The sequence below is a fragment of the Canis aureus genome, chromosome 23 (genome assembly GCF_053574225.1).
Source record: "Canis aureus isolate CA01 chromosome 23, VMU_Caureus_v.1.0, whole genome shotgun sequence".
Classification (NCBI taxonomy): domain Eukaryota; kingdom Metazoa; phylum Chordata; class Mammalia; order Carnivora; family Canidae; genus Canis; species Canis aureus.
In genome coordinates, this window is record NC_135633.1 from 3,155,955 (window position 1) to 3,172,183 (window position 16,229).

At 45.8% G+C, this 16,229-nt stretch overlaps 1 protein-coding gene and 1 long non-coding RNA gene across 2 annotated transcripts; both read right to left on the minus strand.

The window, feature by feature from the left end:
* Positions 1–532: 532 nt before the first annotated feature.
* Positions 533–3,390, minus strand: FIBIN (fin bud initiation factor homolog). The gene has a single exon (XM_077866163.1). The coding sequence runs from the start codon at positions 2,800–2,802 to the stop codon at positions 2,167–2,169; it is 636 nt and encodes a 211-aa protein (XP_077722289.1). The 5' UTR covers positions 2,803–3,390; the 3' UTR covers positions 533–2,166.
* Positions 3,391–4,089: 699 nt separating this feature from the next.
* LOC144294505 (uncharacterized) lies at positions 4,090–5,212 on the minus strand. The gene is made up of 3 exons (XR_013361868.1): positions 4,984–5,212; positions 4,767–4,876; positions 4,090–4,378 (listed from the first exon to the last, which is right to left on the minus strand). It is a non-coding gene; the product is annotated as an uncharacterized LOC144294505 (long non-coding RNA).
* Positions 5,213–16,229: the final 11,017 nt, after the last annotated feature.

The window sequence follows — 16,229 nt, forward strand, 5'->3', positions numbered from 1 at the left end:
GGGGAGATTATGAACATTTATTTATTTTGCTCTGTGTGTGCGCACATATGTGTGTGTTTGTGTGAAAGGAAAGCATATTCAAGGCGAGAGGGAGGGGCTAGGGACAGACATGAAATAAAGTGCATTTCCACCTTTTAAAGGCATCAATAACATAGGCCTGGTTTCAAAATTATGAAGCCTCGTTAGAGCTCCTACAAGCAAGAATGGAACCCTCCGTCTGCATTAGAGGGAATATAACTTATGAGCCTTGTCATAAACTTTTCCAGGTGCTTCTCTGGGAAAAACGGGGGGTGGGGGGTGGGGGGAATGGAGCTTTTAAGCAGTCCAGCAGAGATCAGCTTCTCGCAGGACCTAGATGTTTTTCTTTCGAGTCTGGTAAGGGTGGCCAGGGAAGAGAGGGTGGCTCAGTGGGTAGCCGCCCGCCATACACTCTGAGGCAACTGGCTTAAATCCCACCCTTCTGGTGCCTCGTGCACTGCGCCCCTGTCTGCAATAGGAAAGTCACGGATATCAATTAGAAAATAAGCCAGTCTTACACGAGAACATATTTATTGGCTGAATAATAAAACTTAGCTCAGGAGTTACTAGGATGAGAATCCCCCCTTCTCGGAGTACAGGTTTCCCATAAGCACACAGAAGCGAAGCCCCCAACGCAGGCCCGGTGCATGGGTGACCCAGGCCTCGGGGTGTGTTCAAACGAGCTATCTACTTGTCTCCCTAACGGGCTGCGGCTCTGAGGGTGCAGGATACAGCGAGCGGCAGGCGGCGGGCCCTGCGTCACCTGCGCCCACCCGCAGCCACCTGCGCCCGCCTGCGCACCTGCGCCACCTGCGCCACCCCAGCGCCGGGCCTTCCACGTGGCCACGTGAGCTTACGCGCACCCAGGCACCCGGGGCGTCTCCGCCGCGAAGGGCGCATAGAGTTTGCAGGCGATGCGCCTACGAAAGCCCCCAGAGTTAAAGCCCAGCAACCCCAGAAAGCCCCCACACTAGACACAGAACCTTGGAGACCCTGGTTAATAAATAAGAGAGCCGAGGAGAAGGCGAGGCGGCGGGGCGGGCGCCCGGGAAAGGGCCCGGGGCGCGGGGAGCGGGAGGGCGGGAGGCGAGGCTGCCCTGCGCGCCGCGGGGTCCAGGGCGGGGGACGGGGTGGGGGTCCGGCGCTCCCCGCTGCATCACCCGTGTCCTCGGGTGCGTGGCTGCGACGGGTGCGTCTGCGGAGCCCCGGGCCCTGGGGGGAGGGGGGTGGAGCCGCTCCCCGCTGCATCACCCGAGTCCTCGGGGACGTGGCTGCAACAGGTGCGTCTGAGGAGCTCCGGGCCCTCGGGGGAGGGGGGTGGAGCCGCTCCCCGCTGCATCACCCGTGTCCTCGGGTGCGTGGCTGCGACAGGTGCGTCTGCGGAGTCCTGGGCCCTGGAGGGGGAGCCGCTCCCCGCTCCATCACCCATGTCCTCGGGGACGTGGCTGCGACAGGTGCGTCTGAGGAGCCCCGGACCCTTGGGGGGAGGGGGGTGGAGCCGCTCCCCCTGCATCACCCGTGTCCTCGGGTGCGTGGCTGCGACAGGTGCGTCTGCGGAGTCCTGGGCCCTGGGGGGGGAGCCGCTCCCCGCTCCATCACCCATGTCCTCGGGGACGTGGCTGCGACAGGTGCGTCTGAGGAGCCCCGGACCCTTGGGGGGAGGGGGGTGGAGCCGCTCCCCCTGCATCACCCGTGTCCTCGGGTGCGTGGCTGCGACAGGTGCGTCTGCGGAGCCCCGGGCCCTGGGGGTGGAGCCGCTCCCCGCTGCATCACCCATGTCCTCGGGGACGTGGCTGCGACAGGTGCGTCTGCGGAGCCCCGGACCCTTGGGGGGAGGGGGGTGGAGCCGCTCCCCGCTGCATCACCCGTGTCCTCGGGTGCGTGGCTGCGACAGGTGCGTCTGCGGAGCCCCGGGCCCTGGGGGTGGAGCCGTTCCCCGCTGCATCACCCGTGTCCTCGGGTGCGTGGCTGCGACAGGTGCATCTGCGGAGCCCCGGGCCCTGGGAGGGGGGGAGCTTCCCGCGTCCTCGGAGCCCCGGGTCCGCGCAGGAGCGCGCCCGCCCCCGACGGAGCAGGTCCCGGGGTGGGGGTGGGTGGGGTCGGGGCGGGGGTCGGGGTGCGGGGGAGCGCCCCCGCGGCCGCCCGCACCTAGGCCTTCAGGTGCTCGTTCTTCAGCCGCCCGAGCCGGGTGCCGTGGCTGCGCACGGTGAGCGCCAGCAGCTCGTACCTGTCGCCGAGCCCCGCGGCCACGGCGAGCGTGTCCTTGAGCAGGGCGGCCGTGCGGCGCAGCATGCCCAGGAAGTCGTCGCCCAGCCTGCCGTCGGGCCGCCCCGCCTGCTCCTGGCCCTGCCGGAACTTGCTCTCCAGCTCGGCGAGCGAGCGGTCCGAGAGCGAGTAGGCGTCGCCGATCTGGTGCGACTCGCGCCGCAGGTACTTGCCGTAGCTCTCCTCGCCGTCCAGGTCGTACGAGATGCTCTTGCTGAGGCCCTCCAGCACGCGGCCCGCGTCCTCCACCTGGCGGCCCAGCACCGTGAACTCGTCGCGGAGGCTGAGGCTCAGCGCCCCGCGGCCCGGGCCCGCGTCCCCGGGAGGGCAGCGCCGGCGCTCGCTCACGCGGAACAGCAGCTGGCACTTCTCGGGGTCGTCGTTCTCCTCGTAGTCCCCGTCGGGCACGAAGTAGTGGTGCAGGGTGCCGTTGGACATCTCGGGGTACAGCGGGCCGTCGAAGTAGCCGCCGCACAGGTGCCAGAGGACGCCCACCCAGAGGAGCCCCAGGGCGCGCATCCTGCCGGGCCGCGAGGATGCTCGGCGCGCGGAGCTCGGGGCCCCGGAGTCAGCGCCGCCCCGGGACGGCGGCCGCCGCGGTCCCCGCCGGCTGGCTGCGCCCTGGCCCCCCCGCCCCAGCCGGCCTCATGTGGCTGAGCCCGGGCGCCTGGGTCGCGCGGCCCCGCGGCGCGGGAGGCGCCCGGCTCCGCGCCTCTAGCCGCGTCCCTAACCGCGTCCCTAACCGCGTCCCTAACCGCGTCCCTAACCGCGGCTCCAACCGCGTCCCTCTGCGCGCCCCTGCGCCTGCGCGTCCGCTCGGGGCTGGAGCTGAGCCTGCTCTTCCCCGGGCGGCGGCGGGGATGCGGGCAGGAGGCGGGACCCCTCCTCCAGGGCTCTGCAGCACCCCCGCCCCGGCTCCCTGCCCCTCTCTATCTCTGGGAGGTCCCCCCTCGCTCCTGAGAGATGGAGCCTCCGGCTGCACAGGAAGGCTCTAGTCTTCTGATAGGACCTCAACCTCTGCACTGGGTGGGAATGTGGAGCTTTTCCTTTGGCTAATGATATCCCGAGGATCTCTCCGCTCTCGAATTACAGCTGGTTTCGTCACTTGGAAGCCAGGGAACAAGTTTGGAAAGAAACCTCTCGCCAGGTCTCTGTTATTAAAGGTACAGAATCTTTTTTTTTTTTTTTTGGAAGACTGGAAGGGAAAATAGAATTTAAATAGAATGAGAAAATAGAAACTTAAAAATAGAAAATAGAATTTAAAGCAGAGAATGAGAACACGGTAAATAGAATTCCCACAACAGGAAGACTGATTTGCTATTAATGGATGAGGCGGGGGGGGGGAAGGGGGGTGACCCCGGAGAAATTCTACTTCTCATTTTATGTAAGGACCGGTCAGGTTGGATTCGTTAAGGGTTTCTATTTTTATTTATTTATTTATTTATTTATTTATTTATTTATTTATTTATTTATGATAGTCACACAGAGAGAGAGAGAGGCAGAGACATAGGCAGAGGGAGAAGCAGGCTCCATGCACCGGGAGCCCGACGTGGGATTCGATCCTGGGTCTCCAGGATCGCGCCCTGGCCCAAAGGCAGGCGCCAAACTGCTGCGCCACCCAGGGATCCCAGGGTTTCTATTTTTATCATGAAAATGTTGGTGACTTTGAAGGCAAGTTTGCAAGGTTGTGTGGAAATGCTCACTTAGTTAAAAGTCTCAATAGCAATACTTTGGAAGCAACAAAATATAGAAAACTGAGTGATGCACGGTTGCCAGTATGTACAGGAACACAGGCTGAAACGAAAGTTTGCCTATTTATTTTATTTATTTATCGCCAATTTAATAAGTAAGTTGACAACGGAGATAACTGTTGCATCCTGTGCAACCCCATCCACGCTAAGCGTCCGCAATGCAGCTTTAGCCGGACGCCTTTGCGGCTACTGCCTCTCTAGAGATGCCTTTGGAAGAGCGTAGGCCTGGCACTGTCATGTCCATTTTCCAGGTGGAGAAACTGAGGGACGTGATGGGAAACAAATTGTTCGTAGTCGCAGAGTCAGACTGCAGTGCAGCCAGCACCAGGGCCTTTTCATTTAACCTAGAAAAACAAGGTATTTTTTGTGTCAGCAGGCCATATTAGTTTCTGACCTATGACTTAGTGGCGACCTGCCACCCAGCAGGCTAAGTCGTGTTAATGAGGACAAGCTATTGAGCATCTACTCTATGCAAGAGTCTATTTTAGATACTGCTAACAGAGCCGTGGGCGGAAAATATATAAACAAACACTTGCCCTCTTGAAGCTTATATTCGAAAATTAAATGACTGTAAATAAAGAAGATAGACTGCACGTTGACAGCGATGGGGTTGGAGAAAAGACAGGGAAAGGATGGGGAAGTGAAGGCGGCGTTCCTCTTTTTGTAGTTATTTCCCGTCTGCCTTGGAATGTGGCTGAAATACTCATGTGAGCGGCCTGTGTTAGCACTTACCTTCCTGTCCACGTCATAAGGGACTGGTGTCATTCAGAGCTTCAGTGCCCTGCAGTTCTGGGACTGTCGTGCTTGTTTCCGTCACTTTCTGACATAAACAACCCAGACGCCTGAATACACAAATGAGAAGTCTGGTTAAGTTACTGGATTTTTTGTCACTGCGGTGCCACAGGCATAGATTTTTTGAGACACGTTGACTGCACATTTTGATTCTTACCCAGATATTTGGCATCGTGAAAACAATGACAAAAGGAGTTTTCTTAGCGACTAACGCTAACCAAAAACACCATGACTTATTTTACTGCATTCCAGCAGGAAACTACCACCTTCTCCATCGGAGAGACTGGACTGTTGGACTCAAGAGCCGTATGACTTCATTCTTTTTTTTTTTTCCTGGGACATTCACAAATGACAACAGATGGATTCAACTTGGTTGCTTGGCCAAAGAAAGGAAGAAGAATTTACTCGGATTCACTCCACTTCTTGCACAATCCTTCCCTGGCTTACTAACCAATTCAATTAAGCAAACCTAAATTAAGCACTTATTACTACGAGTCCCCCACTCCGTGCACGTGTTAAGTTAGCTATAGATGCAAAGATGCGCAGCAAGAAGTTTCAGCCTACAAAGAGTTTGCTCGCAGGTTAAAGAGTCAGGCATATATACACAAATAATCATGATGAGAATGGCTAAGAGTATTTATTTTTTCCTACAATTACCCCATCTAAATATATAAACTCCATGTCATGTATCAGGAAGGCATCACTCTGGTACAAGTAACTGAAAGTCTAATTCAATCACACTAAAGTGAAAAAGGAATTCACTGACTTACAGAAAGTCTGTAATTAGATTTTCAGTCTATGCCTGGTCCAGAATCTAGTTTCCCTCTCGCCATTTTTTTTTTTTTTATTCTACTTCCTCAGCTTAAATTCATTCTTGGGTAGTTCTTTTCATTGGAGGTTCCAGGACAGCTCCCAGTGTCTCCTGGGGCTACGAACTTCCTTGTTCAGATATAATAGGAATGAGGGGTTATGCATGGCAGGTCCTGCCAATCAACCTCAGTAGCCTTGTTGGTTTGATGGGACTCATTAATTCATCCTTGAACCAGGCTGACTGTAGTCAGGAGTTTGGGATTGGCCACTGGGCTTAAGACAATAAGGGCCCGGGTCAGTAGCTAAAGGCAAGGTACCATGAAAACTACATGGATGAAGAGTTGAAGGTCTTATTTAGGAAGGGGGTAGTATGAGAATGGATTCTGGGGAAGTAGCTACAAATATTTCCCCTAACCCGTGCATTTGTCTTTACCAACCACTTTTGAAAGATACCAGCACTCGTTTGTAGTTGTGTGCCTTCAAGTATTTAACAGCCAGCTGTATGCTCTTTGTAGCATTTGCTGATTTCCATGGTGTGAATACACTCACCATGCCTGGGTCACTGAACACACAGTCAGGAGGATGTGTGCAATGGCACACCATTACATAGCATTTCTATCATATGGGTCCCTTAGATCCAGGTAACCCCTAAAGCATAGAAAATAGTAAAATAATTACAAAGTGGTGAGTTTTATATATGCATTCCTTTAATTGTAATATAATTTATTTAACTACAAGTTTAAATAACAGAATTTTTAATAATGACTGTGTTTAACAACTGACTTGCAAAATTCCCAAAAACCTAACCATTGGCTCTCATGAGCCAGTGCTAGTCAGCTCCAGCACACCATGGCCTTTTGCACTGTTGCTTCATCTTGTTCATTTTTAAAAGTTACTTATTATAAGGGTGCCCCCATATGTGCCCAATCCCATCTTGGGCTGGTCTCCTAGAGTCAGAGTTAAAGTGGGCTTCTAAGGATTGGCCTGAAGTAAATGCAGCCAGAGGAAATATCCAAACCCAGACATGCAAGAGAGAGGACTTGGAAGAGTAAACTCGAGAAGTACCATCTGCTGATAGGGACGATAGTTGAGTCTAGGGCTGAAAACTAGAGATGAAGTCAAAGGGCAGGAAGTGGGTAAATTTAAGAGTAAAGGAGGACCCCAGGGCAGTGGCCAGAGTCATGGAAGTAGGTAAGCGCTGTCATCCAGTACCAGCTGCTGATTTGCGATCCTCACCATGTGATGCAGCAGGGTTGGCTAGCTCACAGCTTGTGTATCCTTCCTTCTTTTCAGTGAACTTTAAACTCGTGTTCCTTTGGTCCAGTTACCACTTCAGAGAAAGAAGCAGGAAATCAGGCTGGGACCATCGCTAAAGACCTCTAAGACTTCTTAAGCTCCACGATGTCCCCCTGCCAAAGAGCTTGGTGATCCCCTGACCATTTCTGATTATGATACTAGTGGAATTTTTATAGAAAAGAGGCTTGTATGAGATGAGGTCCCACTATGAGGTCTGGAAACCCAAAACGTGTCTCTGGGAAGTGGAAGCTCTCACTCTCAACAGCTCTCCTCTCCCAAACCATCAGTCTGAATCCCTGGACCATGTCAGAGAAGAAACAAGAACAAGGAGTTAGCTTGGACCAGAGTAGAAGTTTTGGGGTCGGAAAATGGAGAAAAAGAGGACAAAGAGGGTAAGAAGTCCCCAGTACATAGCACTTTGGGTATTATCTTTTCAATTAACAGCTAATCAGTAGCATTTATGAAATCTTCATTGTCTACAGAGGGTGGGAAGGAGAAAAGAAGAGAAATAGATGAGAAGAAGGAAAAGAGAAAATTAGGGAAGGAAGAAAGGTAGCAAGCAAAGGAGGAAGAAAAGACAGAAGGAAAAAAGAGGAGAGCGAGTGGGAGAAATTCTGGTGATCTAATCTCCTGTTTGTCCAGTTGCTCAGTGAAGTGATTATTAGTATTTGCTGTAAGAACATTGATGAGGGCAGAGCATTATTTAACAAGAACAGTCACAAAGTCCCTATGAAATATGGTCAATAAAACACACCCATGAAAACGTAACGGGAGGACTTGCACGGAAATAAGTGTATTGTGGGAAGAGGTCAGTTCTCCCAGTCGGTCTCCATCGGTAGAGCAGGCTGTGATATGCTGCGTAACAAACATCACCGACTCGCTACCACCAAGTTCAAGCCTGCTGCGAGTCAGGGTGACCCAGTGACTCCCCTCTACGCCTTAACTATGGTGGCATTTCCTCTGAAAGCCTCTCCTTCGTTTCTCAATTTTAATCCGTTTTCCCTCTCGGTTTCTTTTATACCACTCTGGTTTTTCCCTCAAGGCACTTTCCATTGTTTATAATTGTAATTTAATTTATGTGTTTGGTTGTTCTAGGTTCCTCTCTCAAGCTTGATTTTCCCTACGGAAAGACAGGGGCTATGTTCCCTTCCATCTCCCCGGTGCCTACTACAGTGCCTGGATCACAGGAAGTGCTGAGTGACTATATGTCAACACCCGAGGCGAAGGTGGTCGCTTTCTATTGTGTTTCGGCAAGTTGTTTTTTTGCAGCTAGTGTTTCTTCTTCTTTTTTTCTTTGTCTTTTTTTTTTTTTAATTTAGATTCAATTAATTAACATGTAGGGGATTAGTAATTTCAGAGGTAGAGTTTGGTGATTAATCAGTTGCACTGAGGTTAGTGTTTCTTTTTTCTTTTCTTCTTTTTTTTTTTGAGGTTAGTGTTTCAATGGCACTTTTTTCTTCGTTCTTCTATTATGTGTGTTGCATTGCATTGGATTGTCTCTGAACTAGTCTGTCTTCCTCACTTGACTGTGAATTCCTCAAGGGTAGCGGTGTATTTTATTTATTTACCTTTATATTCTCTGTGATCAGCACAGAGCCAAATCTTGGTTGTTGTGAGAGTTAAACTGTAGAATTTAAGGAATTCTATTATTTAATGATGGTCAGATAATCTATCTATTTGAGTACATATTTTGTCTGGCAAACAGTCAGGCAGTGATGTCTCACACTTAATCTGGCAGGAGGGAAGGGAAAAAGTCTTGCAAATTCCAATATTCAGAACATTCAGAAGGGAGTATCACTCAGAAGGGCGACTTTCGATCCATCCCAAGTAAACTATGCAGCAGTCTGTACACACGGTCAGCGAGTGTTCTGGTCTGTAAGCTACAGAAGCATCAGACCCACCCTGCAGAGTAATTTGCTATTTGCCTGGTAAAGATTTTCACTTTGCTTCACTACTGGAAGTGCATGTCCGGGGTTATAATCCAGCCAGGTCGGAGAAGAATCAAACCTTGTCTGCTTCCCCTCTTTGAGCAGTGTTTTATTTTTCCTCATCATCTTAATTATAAAGACCAGAAGAATTGCAGGAGATGAGAAAAGGCAGAGAGATGGAGAAAGAGAGAGGATATACCAGCTTCACTTTGATTCTGCAAGCACTTAGTTCAGCAACCACATGGGAGGACGAGGAGGAATAGAAGCAGCTCTACAATCTGCTGAGGTTGTGGGGGACTTGGGGTGCAAAGAGTATGCAGGTGGAAGTATACGATGAGGGTCAGACGAGAGGAACCTGCAGAAACTGTGATAATTTGACAGAGTGAAAGCTCACGTCTGAGCTTGGGAATAGGACAAGTGGCATGAAATGTTTAGGCCGAGAGCCACTGACTGAGGTTACTGAGGAACAATGGGGCTGAGTCAGTCCCCTGATTCAAGGAACTCTGCTAGTTCTGGTCTTAATAAAACCCAGAAAGGAGTCCACAAGATGGCCAAACAGATGCCCCTCTGAAATCAGTTGGGGTGTGGTGTGGAGGGATGTGGCAGGATTAGTAATAGCGTTTCACTGTCTTTGTCAGAAAACAGGAACATCTTCCCTGCTTGTGTTTCTTGGTTCTTGGCTGCCTTTTCTCAAGATCTTGGAGGTTTTAAAGTTGTCTCGCAGTGAAAAAGTCCTTGATTATGTTTTGAATCCAAATCCAGTTTTTAATTCTAGAGAAATGCACTGGAAACAGATGATAGGGGCTATTTTGAAGACGAGTCAAAATGGGCTTGTCAGTGTTGCCTTTGGGAGGAAAAGTCTGAATGCATTTCAGAAAGCTTATTTCCAGATCCTAGTCCCAGGCTGGACCCAATTTCCTCTGCTTCTTATTTTGCAGTTTTGTTTATGCTGCCTAATGAACACCTACACTTAACTTCTCACCCCTGTTACCTCCTCCTTTGGTCCTTATTGCTGATGACCCTAAATGTTGAACAGATGGAGGCAGAATAGTAGCCTCATAGAGACATTTGCAATGTAACAATTTACTTAATAATGCCTTCAGGCATTGAATCTGTTTAGGGCATGCACGTTCTCGGTTAAGACTAGGATGCTCTTCCATCTGAACTCAGCAAATATTTGTTGTTGGAGGTTTTTAAGCCAACGATTATAAGTGAGCTTGTCAATTTAATACTGATCGTATGTTTTGAACCATGGACGCAAGAGGGCTCAATGGGACAGACTTAAGATACAATTCATTAGTGTGGTTAAGACTCTTCAACAGGGTCTACGGATCGTGTAACTAGAGATTATTTAGATGGGGGAAACATACTCATTGGCTGATGACCTTTTCTGGCAAAGGTTTTGTTCCTAATCAACAACTCGGTTTGTCAGGAGTGAGTCTGGGTCACAGCTTGCCTTGTCTTCAGCTTGTTGTTGCAGCTCTGCAGAGAACAAACAGCAAATAAAACCACGTAAAGTTCTACAAAAGGAAAGTATGGTGGATTTGGTTATATACAAAAGCATACGTGAGAACTGGTATAGTCACGATTGTGAATTGGGACATGTGCAACACATTTTGATAAGAAATATTTAATATTCTTAATTCTCAATAAGAAAAACACTAGAACCTCAGGAGATAAATGAGCAAGTGACACGAGTAGGCAGTTTTCAGTGGAGAAAATTACTTTCCTATTTAACATATAAAGTATAGAGCTTTGTAAGTAATAAAAAACCAGAAATGAAAATAATAATGAGATAGTATTTGTCCTCATATTAGTATAAAATAGATATACCTCCTCTTAATGCTATAATTATGTAGAAAGACAAATCTCATATATTGAGGATGGAGATATTAATGGGTTTGACCTTTCTGCAGAGCAATAGAGTTATCGGTATTGAAAGATTTAAAATTTTTCATATCCTTAGACCTGGCAATTTTGTTTCTAGAATATATGCCAGAAACATAAGTACATACAGAAATACATTGAAAGATTTATAAACAAAGACATCCACTGCTGCATGGTTTTTAAGAACAGAAGGTAGAAATAAGCAAAATATCCCAAAAAGAAAAAAAAAGGAATTAAATACATAGTGTATCCTTATGTTAGAAAGATTTTATACCTTTGAAAGTTAAATTTTTGTTAAGACTTATTTATTTTAAGGGGAGAGGGGCAGAGGGAGAAGAAACTGAAGCAGACACCACGCGGAATGTGGAGGCGAGATGGTGTTCCATCTCACAACCGTGAGATCATGGCCTGAGCTGAAATCAAGAGTTGGATGCTTAACTGACTGCACCACAAAGGTGCCCCTGAAAATTAGATTTAAGATAATTTTAATAAAATGAGAAGGTACTGCCATATAATACTATATGAAAAATGATTTAATAAAGAAAACAATAAAAACACTACAAAGCCAAGATGGCAATATGACAAAAGATAACATACTTTCTTCTATGGAGGTACTGGCTGTTTATACTTTAATGTGGTCTGGTTTTCTCACATTTTCCATAATACGGTATAATATGAAATTTAGGAAGAAAAAAGAGAAAGAAAGGAAAATAGTAGTGAAAGGTAGACAATATTAGGCCACATTCTGAAAGTCCCTGCCTTACAGAGTTCCTGACTTTACATTCTTTAGGCAGGGTGCTTCTCTCACATCCTGATTCTGGGTCTGCAAACAGCAGACTTTGCATTGGTCTCCTAAACCACTTGGTGCTGGAGCCAGATACCCAAATCCTTTGGATTTGGGAACCTCTGGTAAATTCATCCCCCTGTCAAAATAACAACATGTTCTATTACTACGGATTTTGAGGTTAAATTCCTAAATTTTTTGGATTGGAATTTTTATTGCCAGTATTAAGGGATGGGCTGGAGGGCAAGGTGAGGGGAAGTGCATCCCTATGTGTTGCAGAGTGCTATTTTGTGATAAAGCTTCTCTACACTTGGGTAGGATTTCTAACCAGAAATCCTAAAATCCAGGAATTACAGTCAAGCTAAATAATTCAAGACAAATGGATTTTAATTTTTTTCCTTTCTCAAGTCCAGGTCCCTTGTATATTTATTAAGACTGCTGCTTCCCAGATTTTGCCTCATACCACCATCTAAATGGAAGGAATTTCTATTAGGTAGCTTCAGAGACTAAATCAGTAATATACACAAGAAAATTAAAAAATCTGAATAATAGATACTTACCATTTCTTTTAATGTAAATGAAGTTTTCCTTCAGGGAGAGTTAAACCAAATCTGAGGATGTGTGGTTATCTACATGCAAATGTTATCAATAAAGTAGGAGAAAAAGTATGATTTCCCATTCTCAATGATGAAAAATAAAGAGGACAGGTTTTAATAAACTACAACAACAAAATCTGTCTGGGTCCTAACACAATTCACAGAAAATATCCTTTGAAGTATTTTCTTTAAAGCTGCATAAAAATAAAAATGAAGTTTGGATTTTAAGAAAGTTTAAAAATACAGCATATGCCACCAGGGAGGTCTGTCAAGTAACCAAATAACTGATGATGTTTAGACAGACTCTTAACTATATTTAAAAAAAAAAATAGAGAATCTCTTTTTTTCCCCCAAAGTAGGCCAGTGCCTGGTACAAACTGACAGCAAATTCTAATTTATGAATTGTGGAAAGACTTGTGACTCAGAATAACATTGTTGTGACAGCACAGTAATATAATAGGATTGAAGATATTTACTATAGAGAGAGCACAGAATAAAAATGTTCTCAGTTTAGAGATTTTAGTTAGTACTACGTATACTGAGCCACTTCACTGTGGGGTGTGTCACTGGATCCATGTATGTTTGGATAAGATGAGCATGAGGCTTTCTGCCTAGGATAAGCCATCTTCCTTTTTTCTCCTCTCAAATGGTTTATTGATAATGGCTTTATCTCAAAAGTAGAAGCCAAATGGAAAAGGACAAAATGATCCCCAGAGAAGACAAATATTCCTGTCAAGAATAATATAAACAAGCTTAAAAATAACTAAAAGTGATTTGTCATTTAAATTTTGCTTTCCACTTGTAGAATGATTTTTACAGTCTCCAATTAGAGACAAATATTTCTTATTTTTAACCTCTTGGACCCTGCTTGGCTTAGTTATGGCTACATTCCAAAGCTACTTGAAGGCAAGAAAGGGATTAGCTTTGGAATGGTGAATTGTCTGTGGTTTGCACTCATGGATACCGAGCTCCAACAGCTGACAGGAAAGAGGAAAATGTAAGCATTCAGATGTTAGGTCTATATGAAACCAAACATCAGGCTACTTGGATATGTCTAGATTTTAGATACTTGGCAACGTGTAAGCAAGATGTTTCTGTGGTTGACTCTTCCTCTAGATATTTTAATACATCAGGATCTTAGCTTTAGAATCCTAAACATGGAGATAGATGTTTACAGATACTTCAGTGTGAGGAAGAAATACTGTTGATTGAAATGTGCCATCCCAAATCACCTCAAACAGAAATTATCAGAATATTTGACCTCAAATATTACCAGTAAACTTAAGACTAGTTCTGGGATCAAGTCCCACATCGGGCTCCTCTTAGGGAGCCTGCTTTGCCCTCTGCCTGTGTCTCTGCCTCTCTTTCTGTGTCACTCATGAATTAATAAATAAAATCTTAAAAAAATAATGTCTAATATTTAATGAAATATTACCAGGCATACACATTTACCAGGCATTCCTCATTTAGGTAAACAGAACCCATGATGAGGAGAAAAATCAGTCATTTGCAACTGAACTAGAAATGGCACAGACTGAATTATTAGACAAGAACATTAAATTATTAGACAGGGGCATTAAAACAGGACATTAAACCAGTTATAATTGCTTCTCTTTTATTCAAGACACTAGAAGAAAGATTGATGATACTATGTAGAGACATAGGAAGTATAAAAAAGAAACAAACTCAACTACAGAGATGAAAGTTAGAACGCCTGATATATAAAATAAACCCAAATGGATGAAAGGTAGAGATAAGTCATGGCAGAAAAAGATTAGTGAACTTGAAGACATAAAAAATATCCAAAATGAAACACAGAATCACAAAAGACTAAGAAAGCATGAAGACAGCATCAGCGAGCTGTGGAATAGCAGCCTTCTGTATATGTAATGGCAGTTCTTGAAGGAGAACAGGAAGGATAAACAGAAAAAATATTCGAACATACCATGGTCAAAATTTTTCCAAATTTGATTAAAACTATAAACCCTCTGACCCAAAAAACTTGAAACAATGTAATACAATAATCATGACTCATTCTACTTAAAATTTGTGGTTAGGACAGGGACGCCTGGGTGGCTCAGTGGTTGAGCATCTGCCTTTGGCTCAAGACATGATCCCGGTATCCCAGGATCGAGTCCCACATCAGGCTCCCTTCAGGGAACCTGCTTCTCCCTCTGCCTGGGTTTCTGCCCCTCTGTGTGTCTCTCATGAATAAGTAAATAAAAATCTTTTAAGAAACAAAACAAAACAAGCTTGTGATTAAGACAAGACCTAAAAATCAACTGAAGGAAAAGGACAAATTATGAGCAGAGGAACAAAGATGAGGGTGGCAGCAGATTTCCTTTGTGGTAAAGGCTGTAAGCCAGAAGACAGTAGAGAATCTTTAAGTTACTGAAAGAATAAAGACAAACAAACAAACAAACAAAAAACCCAAAAAACTATCAACCAAGAATTCTGTATCCACCACAAATATCTTTAAAAAAAAAAAAAAAAAACGAAGCCAGGGAAGACATGGCCTGGAAGTAGGATCACGCTTGCCCTGATGGTATAAATCACTGGACTCACAAACGTACCCCATAGTAAATCCAGCAGTAGGCTGTCGGTAGAGTGAGAGGCCAGACATGGTAAGGACACTAGAAGGTCGGTGTAACACTGGCCATTTACCCAGATGCCTTACTCCCCTGTATATGCGCTGGTAGTGTGGAAGCTTGTAGGGCCTTGCCGCCCTCAATACCTCCAGAGGCAATGGGCCCCCCTGCCACATCTCCTACTGCTGTACTGGCAAGTGTCAGGTATTTCTTTTTCTTGGGCTGCACCCAAGAAAAATGACCCAGGAGTTTTCTACTTTGGGATTTGGGATTTATATTACAGGTTCAATTGTTTTCCCTTCCTCCTATCCCAGGGCTCTCTTCTTGGAGTGAAAGATATGTAGGCTCACCACATTCTATCTAACTCTTTTACTTTCTCTGAAAACTTTCTTCCTATTTCTTCCGGCCCATAGAAGTTCCGTGTGTCCTCTCTATAGGAGGAAACTCTGGTTAGCTTCCTGTGATTCTGTTGCTTAGAATTCTGAACTCCTGGGAGCTTAAAAGCTTCAAGTTGAGTTATTTTATTTTTATTATTTGTGTTTCTTTCACTGCATCCCTTCAGAGAGAGATTGTAGAAGACCAAAAAAAATACCACATGTACCCAGGTTACCATTCCGTTAGAATCGTAAATATTTTCTCCTGGCACATTGCTTGTGTGTAGCTTTATTCTGTTATTTCACAGCCAGCTCAGAGTCAGAAAAGTACTCTGTGTGTATGTGCATGCACAGGTGGGCACACTTACCATGAGTTATTAAGGGGAAGGAGGGTGACACTCAAGACAAATTCAGAAGACGGGCAAGATTTTTTGAGGGCTATCCCTGGTAATGATCTTGAGAACCTTCTCTAATGCCTTCCTTGGTCTATAGACCATTACTGGGTTTGGGAGCTTACAGCCCTGGCAGGAAGTTCACTGGGGAAAAAAAAATCTATTGAATCTTTTCTTGGATTAAACAGGCAAATCAGTCACGTGTGTGAGCCTAGAAGTGTTACCAGAAGTTCCCCAGGAGAAAAGTCACAGGAGGTTACCAAACCTAACTTGAGATGAAAGAGATACGTAAGTGGCCGAATTTTTAATTTCTGTCTAATTGGATGGTCGCTGTTGTACATGTTATAAAATGGGCCCTGATGGTTATGGAGCAATTTTAAAAGTGTAAAGTGGCTCTGTTTTTCTATGAATAAATATTTTGGGGAGAAATGTTGCTGACGTTAGAGCTCTCTAGCTATCACAATAGCTAACCCTTACCATAGTTCATCCATTCTGTTACCAGCTTTAGGATGTACCATCATTTTGTGTACCAGAAGAAAAAATAAGTCAATAAAACTACAGCAGAATGGTATCTTATTTTTTAAATAATTTATTGAAAAAGCCCTTTTTAGCTTATTTAAACATAGGTTTTTATCACTTATCCCTTTGAGGCGTACATTAAAAGAAACGAACAAGAGAAATTCCTTCCTTCCTTCCTTCCTTCCTTCCTTCCTTCCTTCCTTCCTTCCTTCCTTCCTTCCTTCCTTCC

What these genes read in the sequence shown, in the direction of transcription:
- FIBIN (XM_077866163.1), bottom strand. Translation starts at nt 2,802, where the DNA reads ATGCGCGCCCTGGGGCTCCTCTGGGTGGGCGTCCTCTGGCACCTGTGC.